The sequence below is a fragment of the Eptatretus burgeri genome, chromosome 7, assembly GCF_056783735.1.
Source record: "Eptatretus burgeri isolate ZD-2024b chromosome 7, Ebu_testis_v1, whole genome shotgun sequence".
Lineage (NCBI taxonomy): Eukaryota > Metazoa > Chordata > Myxini > Myxiniformes > Myxinidae > Eptatretus > Eptatretus burgeri.
The window spans coordinates 53,268,994-53,292,179 of NC_140967.1; the positions used below are offsets into that span (position 1 = coordinate 53,268,994).

The 23,186-nt window shown below is 43.3% G+C and overlaps 1 protein-coding gene across 1 annotated transcript in view; it reads right to left on the bottom strand.

Annotated features, from left to right (window-relative positions):
* IARS2 (isoleucyl-tRNA synthetase 2, mitochondrial) overlaps positions 1-11,129 on the bottom strand; it is a 128,875-nt gene extending 117,746 nt beyond the window's left edge. The window contains exons 1-3 of the mRNA XM_085890334.1: positions 10,739-11,129; positions 7,911-8,033; positions 2,381-2,540 (exon numbers count right to left, since the gene is read on the bottom strand). Of these exons, the coding sequence (XP_085746460.1) occupies positions 2,381-2,540; positions 7,911-8,033; positions 10,739-10,990 (535 nt within the window). The 5' untranslated portion in view covers positions 10,991-11,129. The remainder of the gene's footprint in view (positions 1-2,380; positions 2,541-7,910; positions 8,034-10,738) is intronic.
* Between the last annotated feature and the right edge of the window lie 12,057 nt (positions 11,130-23,186).

Consider the following 23,186-nt stretch of genomic DNA (forward strand, 5'->3'; position numbering starts at 1 on the left):
TGATAATTATGATGTCATAGGTCATGTGGTGTGGCAGCCATATTGGAAAAAACGGGAAAAATTTGGACCTCTGCATCTGAAAGCGCACCAAGGAAAAAATTGAATCTTAGCACATAGGAACTACTCCTCAGAGGGAATGAGTGATTTTTTTTTTAATCACATCACAGGTGCCTTCGTTATGACGTCATAATTGCATATGTAGAACACTACATCCAATTGGTATGAAGATTGAGGGTTATCCAAGGATAAAATAGTCCACAAATTTTTTTTTGACGACTTCATCAGTCACGTGATTCAGCAGCCATAAACTTCAAAAATCTTCTTCTCCGAAATAGCTGAAATGGCAGATCAAGGCTAAACTTTACACATATAACTGCCTATCCATGAGGAACAAAAGGTTCACACATATGATGTCATAGGTCACATGCTTTGGCAGCCATATTGGATTTACCCGAAAACATAAAAAAATCTTCTTCTCCAGAATGGCTGGACAGATCGAGGGGAAAACACACAAATATTCCCAAACACACGAGTGTACAAGGTCGTTTTGGAATAATTGATGTCACATGGTTTGGCAGCCATATTGAATTTAAGAAAATATTAAATAATGTTTTCGCTGGAACTGCTTAATCAATCGATGTGAAACGTCACAATTGTGACTGAGTTGTGATGGGGAATACATGTTTTAAATTTCAACTTGATTGGACACATGGTCTGGCAACCAGAATATAATTTTTTGATCTGAGTTGTTTCTTTTTTTTGTTTGTTTTTGAATAAGGCTCACTTGGCCGTGCCTGGATGGGTTTGAGGGTAGAGTAGTAGCAGCTGAAATGTGAATCCTATCCAGGTTCCTCCTGATGACTTCATCCTTGCTTTTTGCTTGTTTGGGTTTCTTCTGATTACTTCTGAGGACTGTACCTATTTGGTCTTCCATTTGTTTTGAATTGAATTTTTTTTTCCCCATTCCAATTTAATTGAATAACAATAAACGTCATGGGTCAGGGTCAGGTATCCAATTAAAGCGGGGTTGCATCAAAGCGGGACGTATTGGTACCCAGTCATCACTGCCAGCAGTTACAAAGTGGCACTTCGAGTTTTGTGTCTTATTAATTATGGAACACACCAGTACACAAACACCACACAAAAGAAGTCCTGGCAAGGATCTGCAATCGCAGATTGCTCTTTTTCTTGTTGCGTCAACATCATAGTACATGAAAAAGCTTCTCGAGCAGCCATACCAAGAAAAAAAAAAAATCACGTTAATCACTTTCATTTGAACAAGTAATAAAAAAACGTTTTTTCAAAATATAAAAGGATATATGGATGGTCTGCCAAAAAGGATGTAAACAAGATGGATGGATGGTCTGCCAAAAAGTATGTAAACAAGGTAAGGATGGTCACAAGAGATCATGTAAAACCATCCCCACATGTTTCTTTGAATAATGGTTGTTGCCTGTCCATCCCTGCATCAGTTTACAATGATACTACATGTTGGGGGTGAGGGGGAGGGGGGGGTGAGAGAGAGAGAATGCAGTTTCATTCCTGCATTCTGTGCACACACAATCAAGAATGCATATATATATATATATATATATATATATATATATATATATATATATATATATATATATATATATATATATATATATATATATATATATATACACATATATATATATACACATATATATATACATATACATATATACACATACACACACATATATATATATATATATTCTTCTTCAGTTTAATACATTCACATTGGCACATGTCGCTGGGGCATTGGCATTGGCACATGTAATACATTCACATGGTGTGATTGGCACATGTCTCTGGGGGCTCACCTCCACAATGTTGATTGGCAGTCGTGGTCCCACCCACACTTGTTTCCCTTCCCATTACTATGCATCGAGATACAGGTTTGGATAATTCAAGGAATCCATTCAAGTTATGAAATTTTGAGTAGTCATGGACATTCCCACTATAAAATGTATAAGCTATACTGTTTAAACTAAGCACTGGGCTAAATCCAATTTTGAGCTCTGAAAATAATAACTGGAAGGGTACTGGGTAGAGCGCATACCTCCACCACGTAATGCCTGATCCACAACAACATATTGGCCCAATACATTTTTGAAATATCATGTTATATAATCGTTTTTAGCCCAATTTCTCAATGGTGAGGAATCACTTTAAGAATTAAATAACTCTCGTATCCAGATCCGGATTCGAATCTTCACCGGATTCGATCACACAGGCTAAACTGTTGTTAATACAGAACTGTGACATCACCATCTCACACAATTCTGAGCAAGTAACTTTACCATTGTATGCCATTCTCCCATGCCCTAAGCTTCTGAAAATTGTTTTCACATGCCTTTTTGGCGGGTCTCCATTGGGTACAGATTGTGACTGAGTACCTCCCCCTCAGTCAAAGCCTTCATCTCAATAGGTAAACCATGACAGTCCCAGCCAGGCATAAAGTGAACCCTATCTCCTCTCATGACATGGAATCGGTTTGTGATGTCCTTCAGGATCTGAAAAAAGAAACAGAAGAAGTTATCATACAATAGAACAGCACTCGGTCAAGCGCATAGCTCCGACAGGCTGAACAGTTTACATTTTGTATCCCACTGATCGGCTGGATCTGCATCTGGACCTGAACCAAGATCTCATCGGCTTGTTCTTGTTGCCTACCCAACTCAACCAAACAAGGTTTGTCAGAATCCAACCACTATTTTTCAACTATCATGCAAAATATCATTTTTGGCCACATCTCTCAATTTGGGGGGGGGGGGGAGGAATCACTTAAAAAGATTTTTAAAACGAGAACAGCACTCTTCGACATTGACAGATATACCTCCGCCCACATTATTACATCATTATGCTGAGAGGGACAAACGTGCCGACAGCCAAGATTCGAACTACATCCCTCAACTTTTCAACACCAACCCATCAAGTCATACTAAACACTGACAATGATACATGCTGCTTCCTTGTTTGATGCTCACCATTTAAAAGGATAGAGGATGGGCAAACAACGAGCACTGCAACTTGGCAATGCAGGCTTTGGTGGGCCTTATGGCCTCCTCCTGTGTCACAGTTCCTTGTGAAGGAAATCATGTTGCAACTCACTGAACCTTTAACACCAATCCAGTAACCCAACAAATATATATATATATATATATATATATATATATATATATATATATATATATATATATATATATATATATATATATATATATATATATATATAGATATATATATATAGTTACGGCTGTGGAAATTCGCATTACTGCCAACTACTTTTCTCTTTGCAGAGTCCATTGATCCTGGGCCATGGTTTAGTGTAAAATTTTTAAGTTAAGGTTAAGATGTCTGCACATATGAGTGCGCCCCCGGCATGTCTGTCTAGCGCCGGCAATTTTATTTAAGTCGTCCGTATGAGTGGGTTTGTTTAGTTAGTTACTCAGCCCTCAGGTTATTTATTTTGGGGACACGAATACCATGAATGTCGCACTCAGGGATCCGAAGGTAAAACGTACAAGGGGGGAACTACACATGATGGCACACGAGAATTTGACGACTCGGGACGAGTCTGTAAAAAGGGTAGGGGGTAGTGTTACGGCTGTGGAAATTCGCATTACAACATGAAGGGCCCGTAGGTGAGATATCTCTAAGTACATGTGTAGTTAGCCCCAAATCCGTTGTCAAGAGGGAATTTATGTGATTCATTCGGGCTGCGACACTTTGAGACAGCCGTTTTTCTGTTCTATCTTTATTTTGAATCAACCACGTCTCAGCCGCCATCACACAACAACCACCTTAACCACCACGCCAGCCATCGTCACCAACTACAACCATGCTCCAACCCTCAGACAACAACGGCAACGCCAGCAGCCACGACCTTTACCTTCACAACTCAATCCCGCAAACATCGCATCACCGTCATTCCCAAACGGTACCATAACCATTAAACCACCACCGATAAACCCTCCACCACCCTCACCTCTCTCCTTCTACGGCCATTCCCGCACCACCTGTGAACACTGAGCGTCGGGCTGTCTTGGGCTCGTTCAAGATGCGCACCGAGCCGCGAGTGCAAATTGCGGCCTTTCAGAGGAGGAATTCGGATCATGAACGCTACACGCCCACTTCTGATCCGTCCAATTTGCAAGCGCGGAGCGGCTAGGCCCCGCCTCCAGGCGCGTCTGTGTGAAATCGATATATGCAAATTCTAGGATCAGGGGAGGTTCACGCCCACTTTTCCTCCGACCAATTGGCGAGCGTGGCTCCGCCCCCGAGGTCATCCTAATAAGGAAATTTGCATATCGTTTTCTCCTGCCGGCCTATAAAACGGCGAGCGCAAGGCGAATCGTGACAGAGTGTGGCAGTAGCCGTGTGTGTCGGCAGGGCAGAGCGAGTCGAGTCATCGGTGTGGCAGAGAGTGGAGTCGGGTGGCGAAGGCATCGAGTTGGGTTCTGCAGTCGGCTGAGGAGAGTTGTGGGAAGAGGCCAAGGAGCTCGGGTCCGAGGCGAGAAGGACGGCGGTCGGCGACGAGGTCGCGGTGTGAGATCGCTCGTCGCGGGACCCAAGCCAGCCAGTCATTCTCCCTCCCCCAAGGCATCAACAATTCCCCCTTTCCCCCACGCTGAGATAGTGCAACAAGGGGGCCCCATTCCCACCCCACTCCAAACGTCGTGCCAACGAAACCCGGCAAGGAGCATGGAGTCGGGGCACAGCCACGCGGTCACATATGCGGCTCGTCCGCCAACGCGTCACGAGGACGAGGGTTGGACCCCCCCGGTCTCGCAGGCCTGGCCACTCCTTCAGGTCACGCGCGCATATTGGCCTACAGGCCCGTCTGCCCCCTTGTCTATGAGGGTGGCTTCTTTCCTTTGCTTTTGAGTAAATGTGTGTTGGCGCCGTCTGTAAAGTAGAACTGTACAAGTGTTGCCGTGTGTACGCGTATTCAGTAGTAACTCTGTGTCATTGTTTCTTTTGTTTTAACTGCTGCATGTGCATTTTGACTGTTTGGCTGTGTATGTGTGCTTTCCGTGTGTCGCGTCATAAATGTGCATTGTGTGAACTGTTTTCCCGGTTCGCTTCGTCTTTTCTTTATTGACGCTCAATCCTGCTTCACGTAAAGGGTTCGTAGTGGGCTTAATACGCCCGGTAATTAATCTGAACCGTCCAGGTCGGCGATAACACCGCTCGGTTATCCTGATAGCATGGAACGGGCCGCTTGGGCGGCCCGTGTCCAGAGTCGACCTGCGGCGAGGTGCGATCGCCCGGTCGACCATTCGCGCAGGTACTTAGGTAGATCGAATTTGGCGAGCGACGCTATCCTGTGCGGGTGGGCAATTGGCACGATCGTGTTGAGGTTAAACCCCCACCCGTGACTAGCTCCCGGCGTTGGTCCGAGAGGGTAACGACAGAATTGTCCGTTCCGGTGGGCGAGGCGGCCGCCATTCGAGACGAGCGGCCGAGAATTCGCAACAATATATATATATATATATACACATTTTTTTTTTTTTTTACAGGACATAACATTCGCAGTGGAACTGCCACACACACGACACACATGGATATACAGACTGTACATGGATATACTCCAGTACAACACAGGACTGTTAGCCAAAACAAATGCAGCCACTGAGCTTGGGGAAGTTCCCTCACTTTCCAGGGCACTCTGGGTCGCGGTGACGTCACAACAATGGCACCATATTTCTCACCACACTCAAGGTCAACATTTCCTCAGGAGAAATGTCCTCCTCCCCATGGATGCCAGCCAACCTATGGAGATTGTCCGTGCTCTCAACCTTTTCAATGCTGAATGTCAAGCAAGAAGCAGCATGTACCATTTCAATGTCTTATGGCCAAAAATATTGGCACCCTTACACCGTTTCAAACAATGCACCATTTCATCCAGAAAACTGTTGAAATTAAAAAAAAAAAAAAAATTTGTATCCACATATGCATTTCTTTGGTTTGCAGTGAAACAAAACAAAAAAGCTAAATAAATGTATATTAAATTTTAGCTCATGCCACACAGAAATCCTAAAATGGCCTCGACAATATTATCGACACATTCAGCAGTTGTTAGAAATAATGAGATTTCAAGCAGGTGATTGTCCTTTACTTTGGAATTGATCTCACCTGTGGTGAGTTGCAGGTGCCTGTAATATAAAAATCACTCATTTAACCAGTTTGAATAGAAAAAAAGGAGTAATTCTGCTGATTTGTGTTCCTGTGTGTACCACAATGAGCATGGAGAAAAGAAAGAAAACCAGAGAATTGTTTGAGGATGTCAGAGACAAGATTGTTGCCGAGCATGGACAATCTCAAGGCTACAAGTCCATCTCCAGAGACCTTGATGTTCCTGTGTCCACCGCACGCAATGTTGTCAGGAAGTTTAAGGTCCATGGCACTGTAGCCAACCTCCCTGGGCGTGGCCACAAGAGAGTACTTGATTGAAGATTTCTGCGAAGGATTGTTCGAATGGTGGAGGAAGCACCTCGACCAACTACCAAACAGATTCAAGCTGACCTTCAGGCACAATGTACAACAGTTTCAACTTGCAGCATGCATCACCAATTCAATGAAAGGTGGTTCTATGGTGAGAGCGAGAGAGAGACAGACAGACAGACAGACAGACAGACAGACAGACAGACAGACAGACAGACAGACAGACAGACAGACAGACAGACAGACAGACAGACAGACAGACAGAAATTGACAAAAGAAAGCCTGACTGGAGTTTGCCAAAACACACCTGAACTGCCAAAATCCTTCTGGGAGAATTTCCTGGGGACTGATGAGACCAAATTAGAGCTCTTTGGTAAAGCACATCATCTCTATGTTTACAGAAAACAAAATGAAGCCTTCAATGAAAAGAACATCTTCTCCACAGTCAAACATGGAGGAGGTTCAGTGATGTTTTGGGGTTGCTGTGGTGTGTCTGGCACTGGTGCCTTGAACGTGTGTATGGCATCATGAAATCAGGAGATTACCAAGGCATTTTGGAGCGCAATGCTCAACCCAGTGTCAGAAAGCTGGGTCTCTGTCGAAGGTCATGGGTCTTGCAGCAGGACAATGACCCCAAACACTTCAAAAAGCACCCAGGAATGGTTCAAGACAAACACTGGACTGTTCTGAAGTGGCCAGCAATGAGTCCTCATCTAAATCCCATTGAACACCTGTGGGGAGATCTGAAAACAGCAGTTGGGAGAAGGCACCCTTCAAATCTGGGAGACCTGGAGCTATTTGCACAAGAAGAGTGGGTCAAACTACCAGTAGATAGGTGTAGGAAGCTCATTTATGGCTGGAGGAAGAGCTTGACTGCAGTTATTTTGTCCAAAGGATGTGCTACCAAATATAAAGTTGAGGGTGTCAATAATTTTGTCAAAACCATTTCTTTTTTATTTTCTGATTAAAAATGATATATTAAGTTCTAAATCAAAAACAAAGGTTCTGTAATATTAACAGTGAAATAAAGAATTGTGGAGACCAAATACTTTTGTGAATTTCAACTTATTTTTAGAGAAAATTGTGAGTTATTTGAAAAAAAGTGCGAGGGTGCCAATATTTTTGGCCACGACTGTTTTACTAATAAAAATACGAGTTCCCTTGAAAGGAACTTTGACGCAGGATGAGGCCATCAGGCCCATCATCAGGACGCAGGATGAGATCCATGGTTGTTTGTCCATGCTCTATCCTTTTAAATGCTGAGCGTTAAGCAAGGAAGCAGCACGCACCATTTAAAGTCTTTGTTTTGATTTGGCCTGGTCTGGTTTGAACCACTGACCTCCCAGACTCAGAGCGGATGCTCTAACCATTACACCACCGAGGCTGGTCAAACATTCATTGGTTTATGTGAAGCATTCGTTTTGATGAAACAATACCTTGTTTAATGCATGACCCATGTGGACATTCCCGTTTGCATAAGGGGGTCCGTCGTGAAGACAAAAGTCGATGCTCGTCTTTCTTTTCTTCTGCCAGGTGTATAGATCGGAAAAACCACATACCTAGAGCACAAAGACACAACCATTCAAATATCACATGCAGGTCAAACACTTGGAATATATCTATCAATCCTGACAAATCTCACACTCTCCCACCCCATGTCTCTCTCAGAGGTCTGTCTGGCAAACCCTCCTATCTACTTTCTTAACAATCCTCTTTCAAGAGGAAGTTCAGGAATTTAAACTACTGGGTCTCACTCTCAGCAACAATCTTTCTTGGGGAAACCACACTTAAAAGTTGGCCTCCAGAGCCAGCTTCCGACTGGGTATTCTCCGTAGTACAAAGTCCTTCCTTGGCACACCTGAACTTCTATCCACCCACAAATCCTTCATCCACAGCTTGGAGTACTGCGCTCCCCTCTGGGCCGGCTCCCCGACCTCACATCCTGCTCAGCTTGGCATTGTGGAAACCAAGGCCTTTAATATTATTGGAATCTTCCACAATGAACCCCCTTCTGATGAAACTACCCAATTCCAGGATCACTGCTCAACCTCCAATCATTTGTTCCTCTATTTTTCCCACCTGTGGAACCAACTTCCTCATACTCTCCAACTCATACTCTGCTGTGCTTTCCGATGTATTGTACATGAATGACTTTGATGACAACTTACATCAGAGAAGTACCGTATGAAACCAGATTGAGGCTCAACCCGACAACATCGGAACGTCGAAGGAGACATGGTGATCTCCTCCAAACTTACTGCATCTTTCATCAAAATGACGATGTTAAAAAAATTTAAAAAGGAACTTTCTTCGAGCAGAATATGCGGGAACAAGAGGTCACTCGGAAAAAAACTTTTAATAAATAAAAAAATAATAAATAAAAACAACAGCACGATTTGACGTCGAGAAATATTTATTTAATCAGAGAGTGGTTAACAGCTGGAATAAGTTTCCAGATGATGCAGTACTATCCTTCAAGAAAGCACGTTTGTTACCCCCCCCCCACCCCACCACCATTGAAGCTGTCTGTCTGTGAGCAGGACATCTCAAAACGTTATGGTTGGATTCGGACAACATTTCGTGGATGGGTTGGATGTCTGGAAAGGATGAAATTTTTAGATTTTGCTGAAGATTCGAATAAAGATCAGATGCTAAAATTTATAAGTTTTGAAAGCGATTCTTCACCATTCAGAGATCGGGCCAAAGACTATATAGAGAGCACAGTATCTCAAAAAGTTGCAGACCGATGACAAAACTCAGTGGACGAGTTGCGTCGGCGACAATAACAAGTTGATTCGAGTTTGGTTCAGGTCTGGATGCAGATTGGACCAATCAGTGGGATACAAAACGTATATTGTTCAACCTGGCGGAGGGATGTGCTCAATAGAGTGCCGTTCAAGATTAAAATGGGGATACAAGTATTCTTCTTAACCCAAACAAACCTGGTCTTCTACCTGGTGGTGGTGGTGGTATGGCAGCTTAGCTGCCGGGGTAGCTATCACTTCTTGAAGCGAGACTGTGTCGCTGATGCAGTGCCCCTCTACCAGTACACACACTGGAACTGGTACTCATTTCGCCGACATTGGAAGGATGACAGGCTGAGTCAACCCCCTGGTGTATTAATTCAGCGGCCGACGGAGCTTGAACTCAGGACCCTAGGATCCCAAGCCACCACCCTAACCACTGAGCCGACACCAGGCTGTGTCTTCTACCTGACCAGAGGACTCAGAAGTTTGGTGGGTGGTACTTTAAGGTGAGTTTGGGTTCAGTGTGGTAGCATGCGCGAGCAGTGCGTCGCTGCGTCCAATTTCCATCAGTACTCCAGGAGCTTCAACTTCAAGGAGATACCTCAAGGTGACTCGTCTTTTAATTCTGTGCTCCCTCAATGATATACCATAAGCCTGGTATGGTGTTGGCTCAAGATCTTAGGTTCTTGAGTTTAAGCCCCTCTCAACCGTTGAATTAACAAGTGGGGTTGACGCAGCCTGTCACCTCTTCGAGGTCGGTGAAATGAATACCAGTGTACTACTAATAGGGGCACTGCATCAATGACACAGCCCCCCCCCCAGAAAATGATGCAACCAGCAGCCACAGGCTGCACACGATAGCTACAATGTGCAATATCCAAAACAAATCGTTATAAATCGTTATAAACAATGTGCAATATCAAAAACAAATTGTTATAACAAATCGTTAACTTGAAATTGTTTATTTCTTCCGGATGTTTAAAAATTAAAATTCCATCATCAACTATTACTACGACTAGTACTACTCCTACTACTACAACTACTACAACTATTACAACACCTAATACTAGTCCTACTACAATGACTACTACAGCTACTATTACAACACCTAATACTAGTCCTACTACAACTACTATTACAACGCCTAATACTAGTCCTACTACAATGACTACAACTACTACTACTACGCCCAATACTACTCCGACTACAATGACTACAACTACTACTACTACGCCCAATACTACTCCGACTACAATGACTACAACTACTACTACTACGACTCCTATTGCTACTGCTACTACTACTACGACTCCTATTGCTACTACTACTACTACTACTACTAATACTACTACTACTACTAATACTACTACTACTACTACTACTACTACTACTACTACGGCGTCGCAATCTCAGCACGACACGGGTTTCCTCGCATTAGTAAAGCGTGAAAACAGTTCACACGCTCAACGTGCTCAAGGTTGCCCAGCTCGTTTCCCCCCAAGATTCAAACCACGGACCTTCTGAATCTCCAACTCTTTCTCCAGCAGTTTCTGTCCTTGCAGCTTCATGGGGAACTCCGTCTTGGGCAAGCACAGGGACTCCTTATACGGGCCTTGAGCGGCCGAAGCGCTGCTCGTGGCCCGAACACCATCGGGCCGGCGCACCGTCCGTGACGGCCGAGCAACGACGACGGTGGAATAGCGCGGAGGACGGCCGAGCAGGCAGCGCGCGCCGCTCTGGAGCTTGAGAGCGCGGGACGCTCCGTGCATGGTTGTTGTGTCGTCGTGAATGAACGCACGAAATCCCAAAACTATCGGTCCTCACCGACTTTTATAATTTCACATTTTGCACCTCATCGAAAAGAACATACCGCACTTGTGGCATCAAGTGGCTCGTTTCAATTTCAAAAACAAAACAGCAGAGAGCGCTACCATCAACTACCTATACACCGCTCAACAGAAAAAATTGGAATTCACTATATATATATATATATATATATATATATATATATATATATATATATATATATATATATATATATATATATATATATATATATATATATATATATATATATATATATATATATATATATGTATGTATATACACACACTCACTCACACTCACACTCACACTCACACTCACACACACACACACACACACACACACACACACACACACACACACACACACACACACACACACACACACACACACACACACACACACACACACACACAGTATACTTATTTGTCGCACTACTCCAGTTCTGGCCCCATTACATCCAGACTCGCTACATCGGATCAGCATGACCCCAAATTAATGCAAGGGGATGTTTTTATCTTTTCTCCTTGGTCTTGAGGAACCCAAATTCTCCATGTAAAAGTGTATCGTGTAGCGCCGCCTCCAAGTGGGGGAGGGTATTACAAGACTCCACCATTTACAGTATGTACAGTATTCCTGTGTCGTGAGATGTTATTAATTATTAGCAGTCAGTATGTTTTTGCTTCGTGCACGTAAACCCGGGTTATTATTTATTTTATCTCGACAGAACTGTCAGTTGCCTATACACCGCCTAAATAAAGGTTATGCGTCAGAAGAACATGTTGCAACTTTGCAACCAATTGGTGGAAATGTTGAGAAATATTTGCGAATATTTTTCTGTTTCCTTTGATTGTACAGTCCATACTGTAAAATAATGTCAAACACCTGCAATCAGCTGAATTTAGACCGGAAGTGATTTATTATTGGCGGGACAACCACACAGGACAGGAAGCAATCAATTACATTAACGAATACGTCTGTGAACTTTAACCCTCTCAAACGCAATGATAAACTACTTGGGCACTCGGTGGAGCGCATACCTCCACCACATAATGCCTGATCCACGACAACATCTCGGGCCCAATACATTTTTGAAATATCATCCTATAAATTGTTTTTGCCCAAATCTCTTAATGGTGAAGAATCACTTTTAAAAATTAAATAATTCTCGTATCCAGATCCGGATTCGGATCTTCACCAAAATCGAATCAATTCGTCCTTGTCCCACACCGAACCAGTCCACAAAATTTCATCCGGATCCGTCCATAACTTTTTGAAATATGAGAGAGAGAGAGAGAGAGAGAGAGAGAGAGAGAGAGAGAGAGAGAGAGAGAGAGAGATAGATAGAAAGAGAGAGAGAGAGAGAGAGAGAGAGAGAGAGAGAGAGAGAGAGAGAGAGAGAGAGAGAGAGAGAGAGAGAGAGAGAGACAGACAGAGAGAGAGAGACAGACAGAGAGACAGACAGACAGAGAGAGAGAGAGAGAGAGAGAGAGAGAGAGAGAGAGACAGAGAGAGGCAGAGAGAGACAGAAGGAGAGAGAGAGAGAGAGAGAGAGAGAGAGAGAGAGAGAGAGAGAGAGAGAGAGAGAGAGAGAGAGAGAGAGAGAGAGAGGAAAACGTACCCTATCTCGCCTTTGGTCGTGGAGGTAATTAGAACTGTCTCTTTATAACTGCTGGTAGTGGGCCAGTCATTTTAGCCTCATATTTGGCCAAACTTGGAACAAATTACAACAGAATTTTTTCCACCACAATGCATTTCTTTGAGGTCCCTAGAACACCATACTAAAAGTCCCAAAAAATCCCTATAGGGGAAAGACGGCTAATTTGCATAAATCCAAGATGGCTACCAAATTCAATATTTCAATATATTTTTATTGTATTTTTTCAGCTTATCAACTACCTGACAGAAAGGTCCCCTTTTGTTGAGAATGAGTCACTGTTTAACATAGCTAATGGCATGACAGCCCAGGAAGGAGTCAACGTTGAAAGATCAAGAGAAATTGGAGAAAAGGTTCTCTCCTCAATGTTGGGCAAATCTGTAGAAGCTTTCAAATTCATAAAGCTGACCAAGCAGTCACGTTAGCATCACGATCAACTGTAAGGTCTTGGGTAAATCTGTTACTGTAGATCCCCAGCTGTTATTTCAGCGACTGATTACTGTTCGAGACCGCTACCAAGATGTGCCATCTCTGTTCCAGTATGAACTCTGTAGTTACCCCCCTGCATTGTTTGAATCATCTTGTCTCCCTCTGCAGCCAAAGAAGGCAGTCCTTGCGGATACCCTTTGGAAAGCTGTGCCAGAAGAGCAACGCAAGCGGAGGGGAGATGTCCAGTACGTTCTTGATGGCGGAGCATTGCTTCATAGAGTGCCATGGCCTCGAGGATCTACTTTTGAGAGTGTGAGCCAGCTATATGTTAGATATGTGACACAGAAATATGGTCCTGCTGCCATTGTGTTTGATGGATATAGCGATGATCCAACGATTAAAGATGCCACCTACCTTAGGAGAACAGCAAATTGTGCAGGAGTTGAAGTGCACTTCACAGGTGGCATGGTTCTCCAATCTAAGACAGAGGAGTTTCTGAACAACAAAGCCAACAAGCAGCGCTTCATATGCTTTGTAAGTGACAAACTGGAAAGAGCAGGATGCAGCGTTGACCATGCGAAGGACGATGCTGATGTCCTTATCGTCCAGACAGCTGTTGCATCTGCCAGAAGCAAGGATACTGTTGTAATAGGAGATGACACAGACTTGCTAGTTCTTCTGCTTCATCATGCTGAAATGAATGCGCACGAGCTTTTCTTGAGATCTGAGTCAAAGAAATCAGCTCCACAACAAACCAGATCATGGTGCATCAAGCAAACAAAGGGGTCACTAGGCCCTCACATATGTGATCATATCCTCTTCATTCACGCCTTCCTCGGCTGCGATGTGACATCACGTCCATTTGGATTGGGGAAAGGCTTAGCTGTAAAGGAGATAAAGAAAGCGAAATTCCGTGAACAAGCTGAGGTCTTCAACTCTGTAGAAGCAGCAAAAGATGAGCTGGTGATAGCTGGAGAAAAGGCACTTGTATCCCTGTATGGTGGTGGAGATGAACGACTCGACGCTCTACGCTACAGAAAGTTTTGTGAGAAAATCTCCAAGGGAAAATCTCACGTGGAGCCCCAAACTTTGCCACCAACATCTGCAGCTGCCGTTTATCACAGCCTTCGTGTTTATTTCCAGATAATGCAGTGGAAAGGAACAAACAGAACTATGAAGCCAGGAGAATGGGGCTGGCATGTCGTAGATGGTAAATATCTACCGAAGCAGACTGACAAATCTCCAGCACCAGCTGAACTACTGAATGTCATATGCTGTGGCTGCAAGACTCAATGCAGCACAAACAGGTGCACATGTCGTCACCACGGCCTCCTCTGTAGTGATGTGTGCACAGAATGCAGAGGAATAAGCTGCAGGAATTCTGAAGCACCAGACTTAAGTAACAATTGATAGATATTACCTGCACAAGAGGTGTAAAGAACAGACATCCTACAGTAAGGGCAATCTAAAAACCAAAGTATAGTTACAGGGGCAGGACTTCAAGGGGAGCATCAGAAGTGGCTTGAATTAATAAAAAATAAAATGTGGTATTAATAGATTATAATTTTTGTAATCCTTTTATTGCAATAATTCATAAAATGTGGACACCAAGCCCAGGTTTCATGTCTTTCAACAAGGTACAGGGCATACATTTAATTGATGTAAGAATGACTCAGAAAGAAAACAGTGACTGACTTTTTTATACTTAATTAGAAGTGACATTTTAGTTGATAAAGAGTTCTTTCAATGTACATCGATGCTTTATTAATCGATGTGCCCACTGTCCATGTTAAATATTGTATGATAACAGGGTGACTGATGATTCTACAATGCCTTTGTACGATTGCTGTTGTACATTCCACACCATACTTCGATATTTAATCATCCAGTAACCACCGAATCCATTCATAACATATACAAAATTGTAAAATTTTAAATTCAAGTAAAAACAGTGTCGCACTTCTTTGGTTGAAATTTCTTTGAAATGATTGTTGTTAGTTTTCATAGAGTTTCCCATATTTAAATGAAAATAATTATGATTGCTATAGCGCCCTCTTACCCACAATATACTGAAGCTCCCCTTTAAATCAGATGATTATATCTTATTTCTAGTGGTCTCTTTATATCATCATGCCATGCAACTCTTTTGGTGCCATAATTTGCTGAAGTAAAGAGATTTTCTTTAACTAAAAATTAATTTAAAGATTATTTATAATTAAAACCAGCCTATAATAGGATCAGCATATGCATTCGGCAGCCATTTTGAAAATATGCTAATTAATATGCAAATGAACCTGTCATCAAATCAAATTGTAACCTTTTCCAAATGAAAGCCCAAGGGCAAAAACCCCACTCTAGAACTTTAAAACATTCAAATTGCCCTTCTACAAGTCACATTATACCAAATTATTGAATTTTGGCGGCCATTTTGGATTTATGCAAATTAGCCGTCTTTCCCCTATCAGGATTTTTTGGGACTTTTAGTATGTTGTTTTGGGGACCTCAAAGAAATGCATTGTGGTGGAAAAAATTCTGTTGTAATTTGTTCCAATTAAAAGTTAAAATGGCTGGACTATAGTGATGACCGGGTACCAAGACATCCCACTTTGATTGGACGCCTGACCCTGACCCACGACGTTTTTCATTATAATTCAATTGAATTTCGAATGAGATTAAAATATTCAATTCAAATCAAATGGAAGAACAAATCGGTGCAGTCATGCATTGGAGTAATCAGATGAAACATGGACAAGCTCAAAGTAAAGATGAAATCATCAGGAGGAGCCTGGATTGGATTCACATTTCAGCTGCTACTCCACCACCCACAAACCCATCCACTGACCAATCACGGGATTTAATTAAAACCAATCACGGGATTTCATTTCAACCAATCACAGGATTTAATTTCGACTAATCACAGAATTATCTTCAATTTCGTTTCAGACCAGGTCATTCCACCCTGGATATTCTGCTTCTGCTCTCCCAACAATGGATGGAGGTCCTCAATGCCGGATATGAAATCAGAAACATATCCCTGGACATATCACGTGCTTTTGACACAGTCTGGCACCCTGCCCTACTCACCAAACTCTCTTCCTATGGTATTCAAGGCCATCTCCACTCGTGGCTCGCAGACTTCCTCTCCTGTCGCAGTCAACGTGTGGCCCTAAATGGAGTTCTCATCCCCTCTTCCTGTCCAGGCTGGAGTTCCTCAAGGTAGCGTTCTGGGCCCTGTTCTTTTTCTGGTTTTCATCAAAGATCTCTCTGACTTTCTGGAAAATCCTCTATTTCTCTTTGCTGATGACTCCACCCTCTGCCGTACCATCAGTCATCCCTCAGACCGGCAAGCAGCAGCTTCTTCACTCACTGCAGATCTGGGTAAACCCACAAACTGGTCCAACACGTGGAACATGTCTTTAAATCCAGACAAATCTCACACTCTCACTATGTCCCTCCGAAAGCACCGTTTAGAACCCCCCCCCCATCCATTTTCTCAACAATCCTCTGGAAGAAGTCCTTTCTTTCAAGCTTCTGGGTCTCACTATCTGCCATGATCTTTCCTGGGAAAGCCACATTTCAAACCTCGCCTCCAAAGCCAGTCGCCGACTGGGAATCCTCCGTCGTGCAAGGTCCTTCCTCGACCCACCTGAGCTCCTGACCACATACAAAGCTTTTGTCCGTAGCCTGAGGAGTACTGCTCTCCGCTCTGGGCTGGTGTTCCTGCCTCCCACCTTTCTCGGCTTCACACTGTAGAAACCAAGGAATTTCGGATCATTGGCATCTCCTGCAATGAGGCTGAGTCTTTGGGCCTCTCACTCAATCACCGCAGGTTGGTCGGTGGTCTTTCTGTCTTCTACCGTCTCCTCTCTAGCCTCGCCCCCCCTGCTCTCTCTGCGATTTGTCCCCACCACATTTCCACAGGGCGCTCAAGGTCCGCCAACAACCCCCTACTGGTAAAACTACCAAAATCACGAATCACTGCTCATCTTCACTCTTTCATTCCTGTTTTTTCCTGCCTTTGGAATAAACTCCCTCACTCTATTCATTCCCATTCTTCCCTCCAGGCCTTCAAAACAGCTGTTCACCACCACCTCTTATCATCCCCCATCCAAATCCTCGATCTTTTCTACCCCCGATAATCCACCCAAGCCCACTTCCTTCAAATTCCCTGCTTTCCTTCCTGAAAGTCCCTGTAATGTATATCTTGTATTCCCCATGTTCCCTGTCACATCCCTCTCCCTTCTACAGATCTTATGTCTCTGTTCCCCACTGTTTTGTCCTTCCCCCTCCCCCCCCCCCTCTTGTCTCATGTCCCCCTTGCTGTGTGTTCGCTCTCATACGAGCCTCCGCAAGGTATACAAATTTTTTTTTCAAATCATGGGATTTCATTTCGACCAATCGTGGTTTTTGAGCTGAGATGAGTCATCCTTTGTGTCCAACACATGAACGATTACTTCCCATGACGAACCTTGTGTTCTTTCTCCCACACTGTTTTTAATGAGCTCAAATGTGAAGCGATGGACAAAGTTAGTTGTTCCAAAGGGCAGAGAAAGGTTATGACGTTGGGCAGAAATATAGAGTTGTTAGATTGGTTGGCTGAAAGAGAAAATGCGGCATCTGTACAGGCCACCACTACGAGGTCAATGATTGTTGGCAGAGAAGAGGAGGAGGAGATTGGGACCATCATCTGTACAGGCCACCACTACGAGGTCAATGATTGTTGGCAGAGAAGAGGAGGAGGAGATTGGGACCATCATCTGTACAGGCCACCACTACGAGGTCAATGATTGTTGGCAGAGAAGAGGAGGAGGAGATTGGGACCATCATCTGTACAGGCCACCACTACGAGGTCAATGATTGTTGGCAGAGAAGAGGAGGAGGAGATTGGGACCATCATCTGTACAGGCCACCACTACGAGGTCAATGATTGTTGGCAGAGAGGAGGAGGAGGAGGAGGAGGAGATTGGGACCATCATCTGTACAGGCCACCACTACGAGGTCAATGATTGTTGGCAGAGAAGAGGAGGAGGAGATTGGGACCATCATCTGTACAGGCCACCACTACGAGGTCAATGATTGTTGGCAGAGAGGAGGAGGAGGAGGAGGAGGAGATTGGGACCATCATCTGTACAGGCCACCACTACGAGGTCAATGATTGTTGGCAGAGAGGAGGAGGAGGAGGAGGAGGAGGAGATTGGGACCATCATCTGTACAGGCCACCACTACGAGGTCAATGATTGTTGGCAGAGAGGAGGAGGAGGAGATTCGGACCATCATCTGTGCAGAGCGTTGGTGCTGCTGAAACAGTCTCCTTGGCTATTTGGTACAATCCTGGACGGGTCGCCCCTCCGACACAGGATACCAGCAAGCTGGCACTCTTTTTGCCGACCTCGGAAGGATGACAGGCAGAGTTAACCCCACCTGGTGTTAATTCAACGGCTGAGTGGGATTTGAACTCAGGACCCAAGGATCCAAAGCCCACCACTCGAACCATTAAGTCAACACCAGGCATGTTGTTGGCAGAACCTTCCCCATTGTATTCTTCCTCATTCGTAAACCTTCATTTTTCTTCAAACCTCATTCCCAAACGTTCATTGTCCTTCAAATCTCATTCCCAAACGTTCATTGTCCTTCAAATCTCATTCCCAAACGTTCATTGTGCTTCAAATTTGATTCCCAAACGTTCATTGTGCTTCAAACTTAATTCCAAAACGTTCATTGTCCTTCAAACCTCATTCCCAAACGTTCATTGTCCTTCAAATCTCATTCCCAAACCTGAATTATCCTTCAAATCTCATTCCCAAACGTTCATTATCCTTCAAATCTCATTCCCAAACCTGAATTATCCTTCAAATCTCATTCCCAAACATGAATTATCCTTCAAACCTCATTCCCAAACGTTCATTGTCCTTCAAATCTCATTCCCAAACGTTCATTGTCCTTCAAATCTCATTCCCAAACGTTCATTGTGCTTAAAATTTGATTCCCAAACGTTCATTGTGCTTCAAACTTAATTCCAAAACGTTCATTGTCCTTCAAACCTCATTCCCAAACGTTCATTGTCCTTCAAATCTCATTCCCAAACCTGAATTATCCTTCAAATCTCATTCCCAAACATGAATTATCCTTCAAACCTCATTCCCAAACGTTCATTATCCTTCAAATCTCATTCCCAAACCTGAATTATCCTTCAAATCTCATTCCCAAACATGAATTATCCTTCAAACCTCATTCCCAAACGTTCATTATCCTTCAAATCTCATTCCCAAACCTGAATTATCCTTCAAATCTCATTCCCAAACATGAATTATCCTTCAAACCTCATTCCCAAACGTTCATTATCCTTCAAATCTCATTCCCAAACCTGAATTATCCTTCAAATCTCATTCCCAAACGTTCATTGTGCTTCAAGTTTGATTCCCAAACGTTCATTGTCTTTCAAATCTCATTCCCAAACGTTCATTGTGCTTCAAACTTAATTCCAAAACGTTCATTGTCCTTCAAACCTCATTCCCAAACGTTCATTTTCCAACTCCATATTCAAACCTTATTGGCAAAACGCTTTATTTCCGATACCCGGATTCGAACTCCCGTTCTCAAACACACGTTCTCATGTGCAACTCATGAAACAAACAAACAAATTCAGGGTCTTGTTTAACCCTGAAAAAGTTAAAGGGCATATTTTACAGCCCTATCATTTCAGATATTATAAAAACAACCATTTCTAGCTCACCTGGACTTTTGTCAGGTGAGCTCATCCAATCAAACAGCGTCTATAGTTGAGTGAGTGAGTGAGTCTGTCAGTCCATAAACACTTCAGTCATCATCGCTTGAACCAAACCGGTGATTTTGATGAAATTTGGCCGCAGCTTCATATCTGATGCCTGAAGAAGGTTCATCGACCGCATCAAAATCTGTGCTCATTAAAGGGGGTCTACGGGGAGGGGGGGAGAGGGACCTCCCCAAAAAAGTATTTGCTCTCCTCTCAGAAACGAGACACAATTTTGATGAAACTTGACCACGACCTTCATCGCCCATGATGTACCAAAGTTCATCGACTGCATCAAAATCTGCGCTCGTTAAGGGGGGTCTACGGGGTGGTGGTGTTTGACTCCCCAAAATAGGTATTTTCTCCCTTCTCCAAAACTACGCACACGATTTCAATGAAATTTGACCACAACCTTCATCACCCATGATGTACCAAAGTTTGTTCATGGCATAAAAAAAAAAATCAGGGTCTAAGGGGGTCTGGTCTGCAGGTGGTTGGAGTCACTGTTGCTCCTGATCCTGGTGAGCTTCAGGATGCACGGTCCTAATTTTACGTTTCCTTCACTTCATGCTCCAGAAAGTTGTGTTCACAGCTGCCACAGCACCAGAACAGAGGTTTCAGTGCAATGAATTTGATTCCATCAAAGATCAAGCTCTGGAACACATCGTGTGAAGTTGATCGTTGTCCGGCTCGGCTAATTAAACACATTGATTGGCATCGTTTAAATTCATTGGAATAGTAATTATCGATTCATGTTCTATCAACAATTGCCCAAAAATGTAATTCCAAAAAAATAATGACTTGTGAAGTCATTTCTGAATAAGCGCTTTCCTGGCAGGGACCCAATGAGTTACTTTTTGGCGGAGGATCCTGGAATTGGAATTGTTGCCAGTTCATGCCAACATAATTGTGGTGATTCACTGATAATTATAGAGGAATAGGGATGTAAAATAGTCATGGGTGGATGAACAAGAAAGGAAGAGAGGTTGTGGTGACCTTAATGACAAATGGTGATGGGTTTGTGCTTTTACATGTTTGCAGGTTTTCATGGTTTGCTCCAACTCGTCGCATTGCCATCACAAACGATCACAATGGAACAAGGCACAAACATTCTCCAAGGGGGGTCATGCTCCAACTGATCATAAATCAAATTATCCAAATACCTTTCGTGAGTGTGAAATTCTTCAGTCTTTTGATGGTGAAGACCATAAGATTATTGATATTTAAAAATTGGAAATTTTGGACATGAATGACTTTGACAAGAGTGGAATAAGTGTTGTGATGAACGTTCATGAGAATGACTATGTACTCAATTGTGCAGCAATTGATGAATGAAAATGAAATGACCCTTGGATCAAGATCTATCTATCTATCTATCGAATGCTTATTACAGTTATCCTGGTGGAATATGCAATCGATAGGCAAGCATTCAATTTTCAACAATTTCATCGTGACCGCAACGACCGCTTGAGTGGAAGTGCTGCCCTATAATGCTCGTCCAACCGTTTTTTTTGTTGTTTGTTTTTTTTTAGTATGCAGCCTGTGGCTGCTGTTTGCATCATCACTGGTACTCATTTTGTAAATGAGTAAATTGGTACTACTCATTTTGCTGAGCTTGCAAGGATGACAGACTGAGTCAACCCACCTGGTGTTATTTAACAACACCACAGGGGCTCAAACTCAAGACCTTGGGATCTTAAGCCAGCAACCTTTACCTTTAAGTCAACACCTGCCTGTCAGACCATTAATGTGAAGGAAATTTTTAGAGACATTATCTCCCCATACTTTGAAGTATTGTGGGTGCATCTAAGATCTTCAGGTTCTGTGTTTGTGCTCTTCACTGACAACCTCATTCATAGTATAAAAATGAACTGATTGATCGTATCATTACTATGGTTCATAATATTCGTGCCACTTCTAATAATGCCTCTTTTATCATTATGGGCGATTTCATGATCTAGATACGGGATTGTTGATGAAGCATACTGTACTTTGTAGTGACAAATTGTGCACAATTGGGCTTACCATGGGTCCTGCTGTTTTGGACAAGATTTTCACCGATTGATGGCTTTCACGATGCAGATATATCTGCTCCTATATCGACAAGTGATCGTGCAGACGTTACTCTTCGTCTTCATCAATCAATACCATCTGTTAAGCGTAGGATTACGTTTACGGACTTTTCGTGAAGATTCACTTTTTTAAAATCTTAAGTGTTTGGATCTTCACCAAAATCGAATCAATTCGTCCTCGTCACACACCCAAACTGTCCACCACGTTTGGAGATATCCAGCTCACAGCAGACAAACAGGCAGACGGAGTGAAAACAGAACCTCCGTCCAGCTTTAGTGGCAGAGGTAACAACGGTTTACGTAGGTTCACAATACAGCGTGATGTTGCTTTTAAATTGGGGGGCGGGGGGGGGGAGATGATGCATAACGAAGCATGCGCAAAAAGGTGCAAAGGACAATAAACCTTCACAAAAACTCGTTTCTACCCTGGGAAGAAGGGAATGGCATCAACAAATCAGTCATTTAACTGAACTTCAGAAGCCATCATTTTATATCACTGAAAGTAATCAAACATCCTTCGACGTTGAAAATTAAATTAATCAACACTTTGCCCAAATTTGCTCAGACTTACCTCCTCTGAATTTATCTGTGTTAACGCCTCATCTGCTAGCCCTAGCGTCCCCCACTCATTGAGCAATGTTTGGTGTTTACCTGTTTAACCCTAACTCAACACATCCGAAGCCAGCCGTCCAGCTGACTCTCCAACTCCAACACGACTGCTGAAGGAACTTGCGTACAAGATGGACAGAACCTAACCAAGGGTTAGGAAGAGTGACGTTAACCCCTTACTGAAATATTTAATTTGTGTCTTAGATCTGGATGTTTTCACCAGATCTGGAAAACTCCTGAAGTACACCTAGTTCCGAACAGTAACCCTGTTATTAATTACTATCAACTCCACCCGATCTCTATCACACCTGTAACTCGGCTGAACCTTTTACGTTTTGTATCCCGTTTGGGGGTGGGGGATTCAGTCCCCGGTATGCCAGAGGGGATAGGGAGTAACACCCTCCCTCATAAAATGGATGACTATGGAAACAATTTACACAAGTCTGGAGATGGCGATGGTTCACGAACAATGTACACGGTTCGCCTTTTTTATTTTTTGAATTTTGAGGGGACGCCACGGGCAAACTGGCGGGAATCGGGAAAAAACGTAAATGATGAAAGTTGTCGTACTCGAAGAGCACTACTTGCATACCAACTTCCATTCG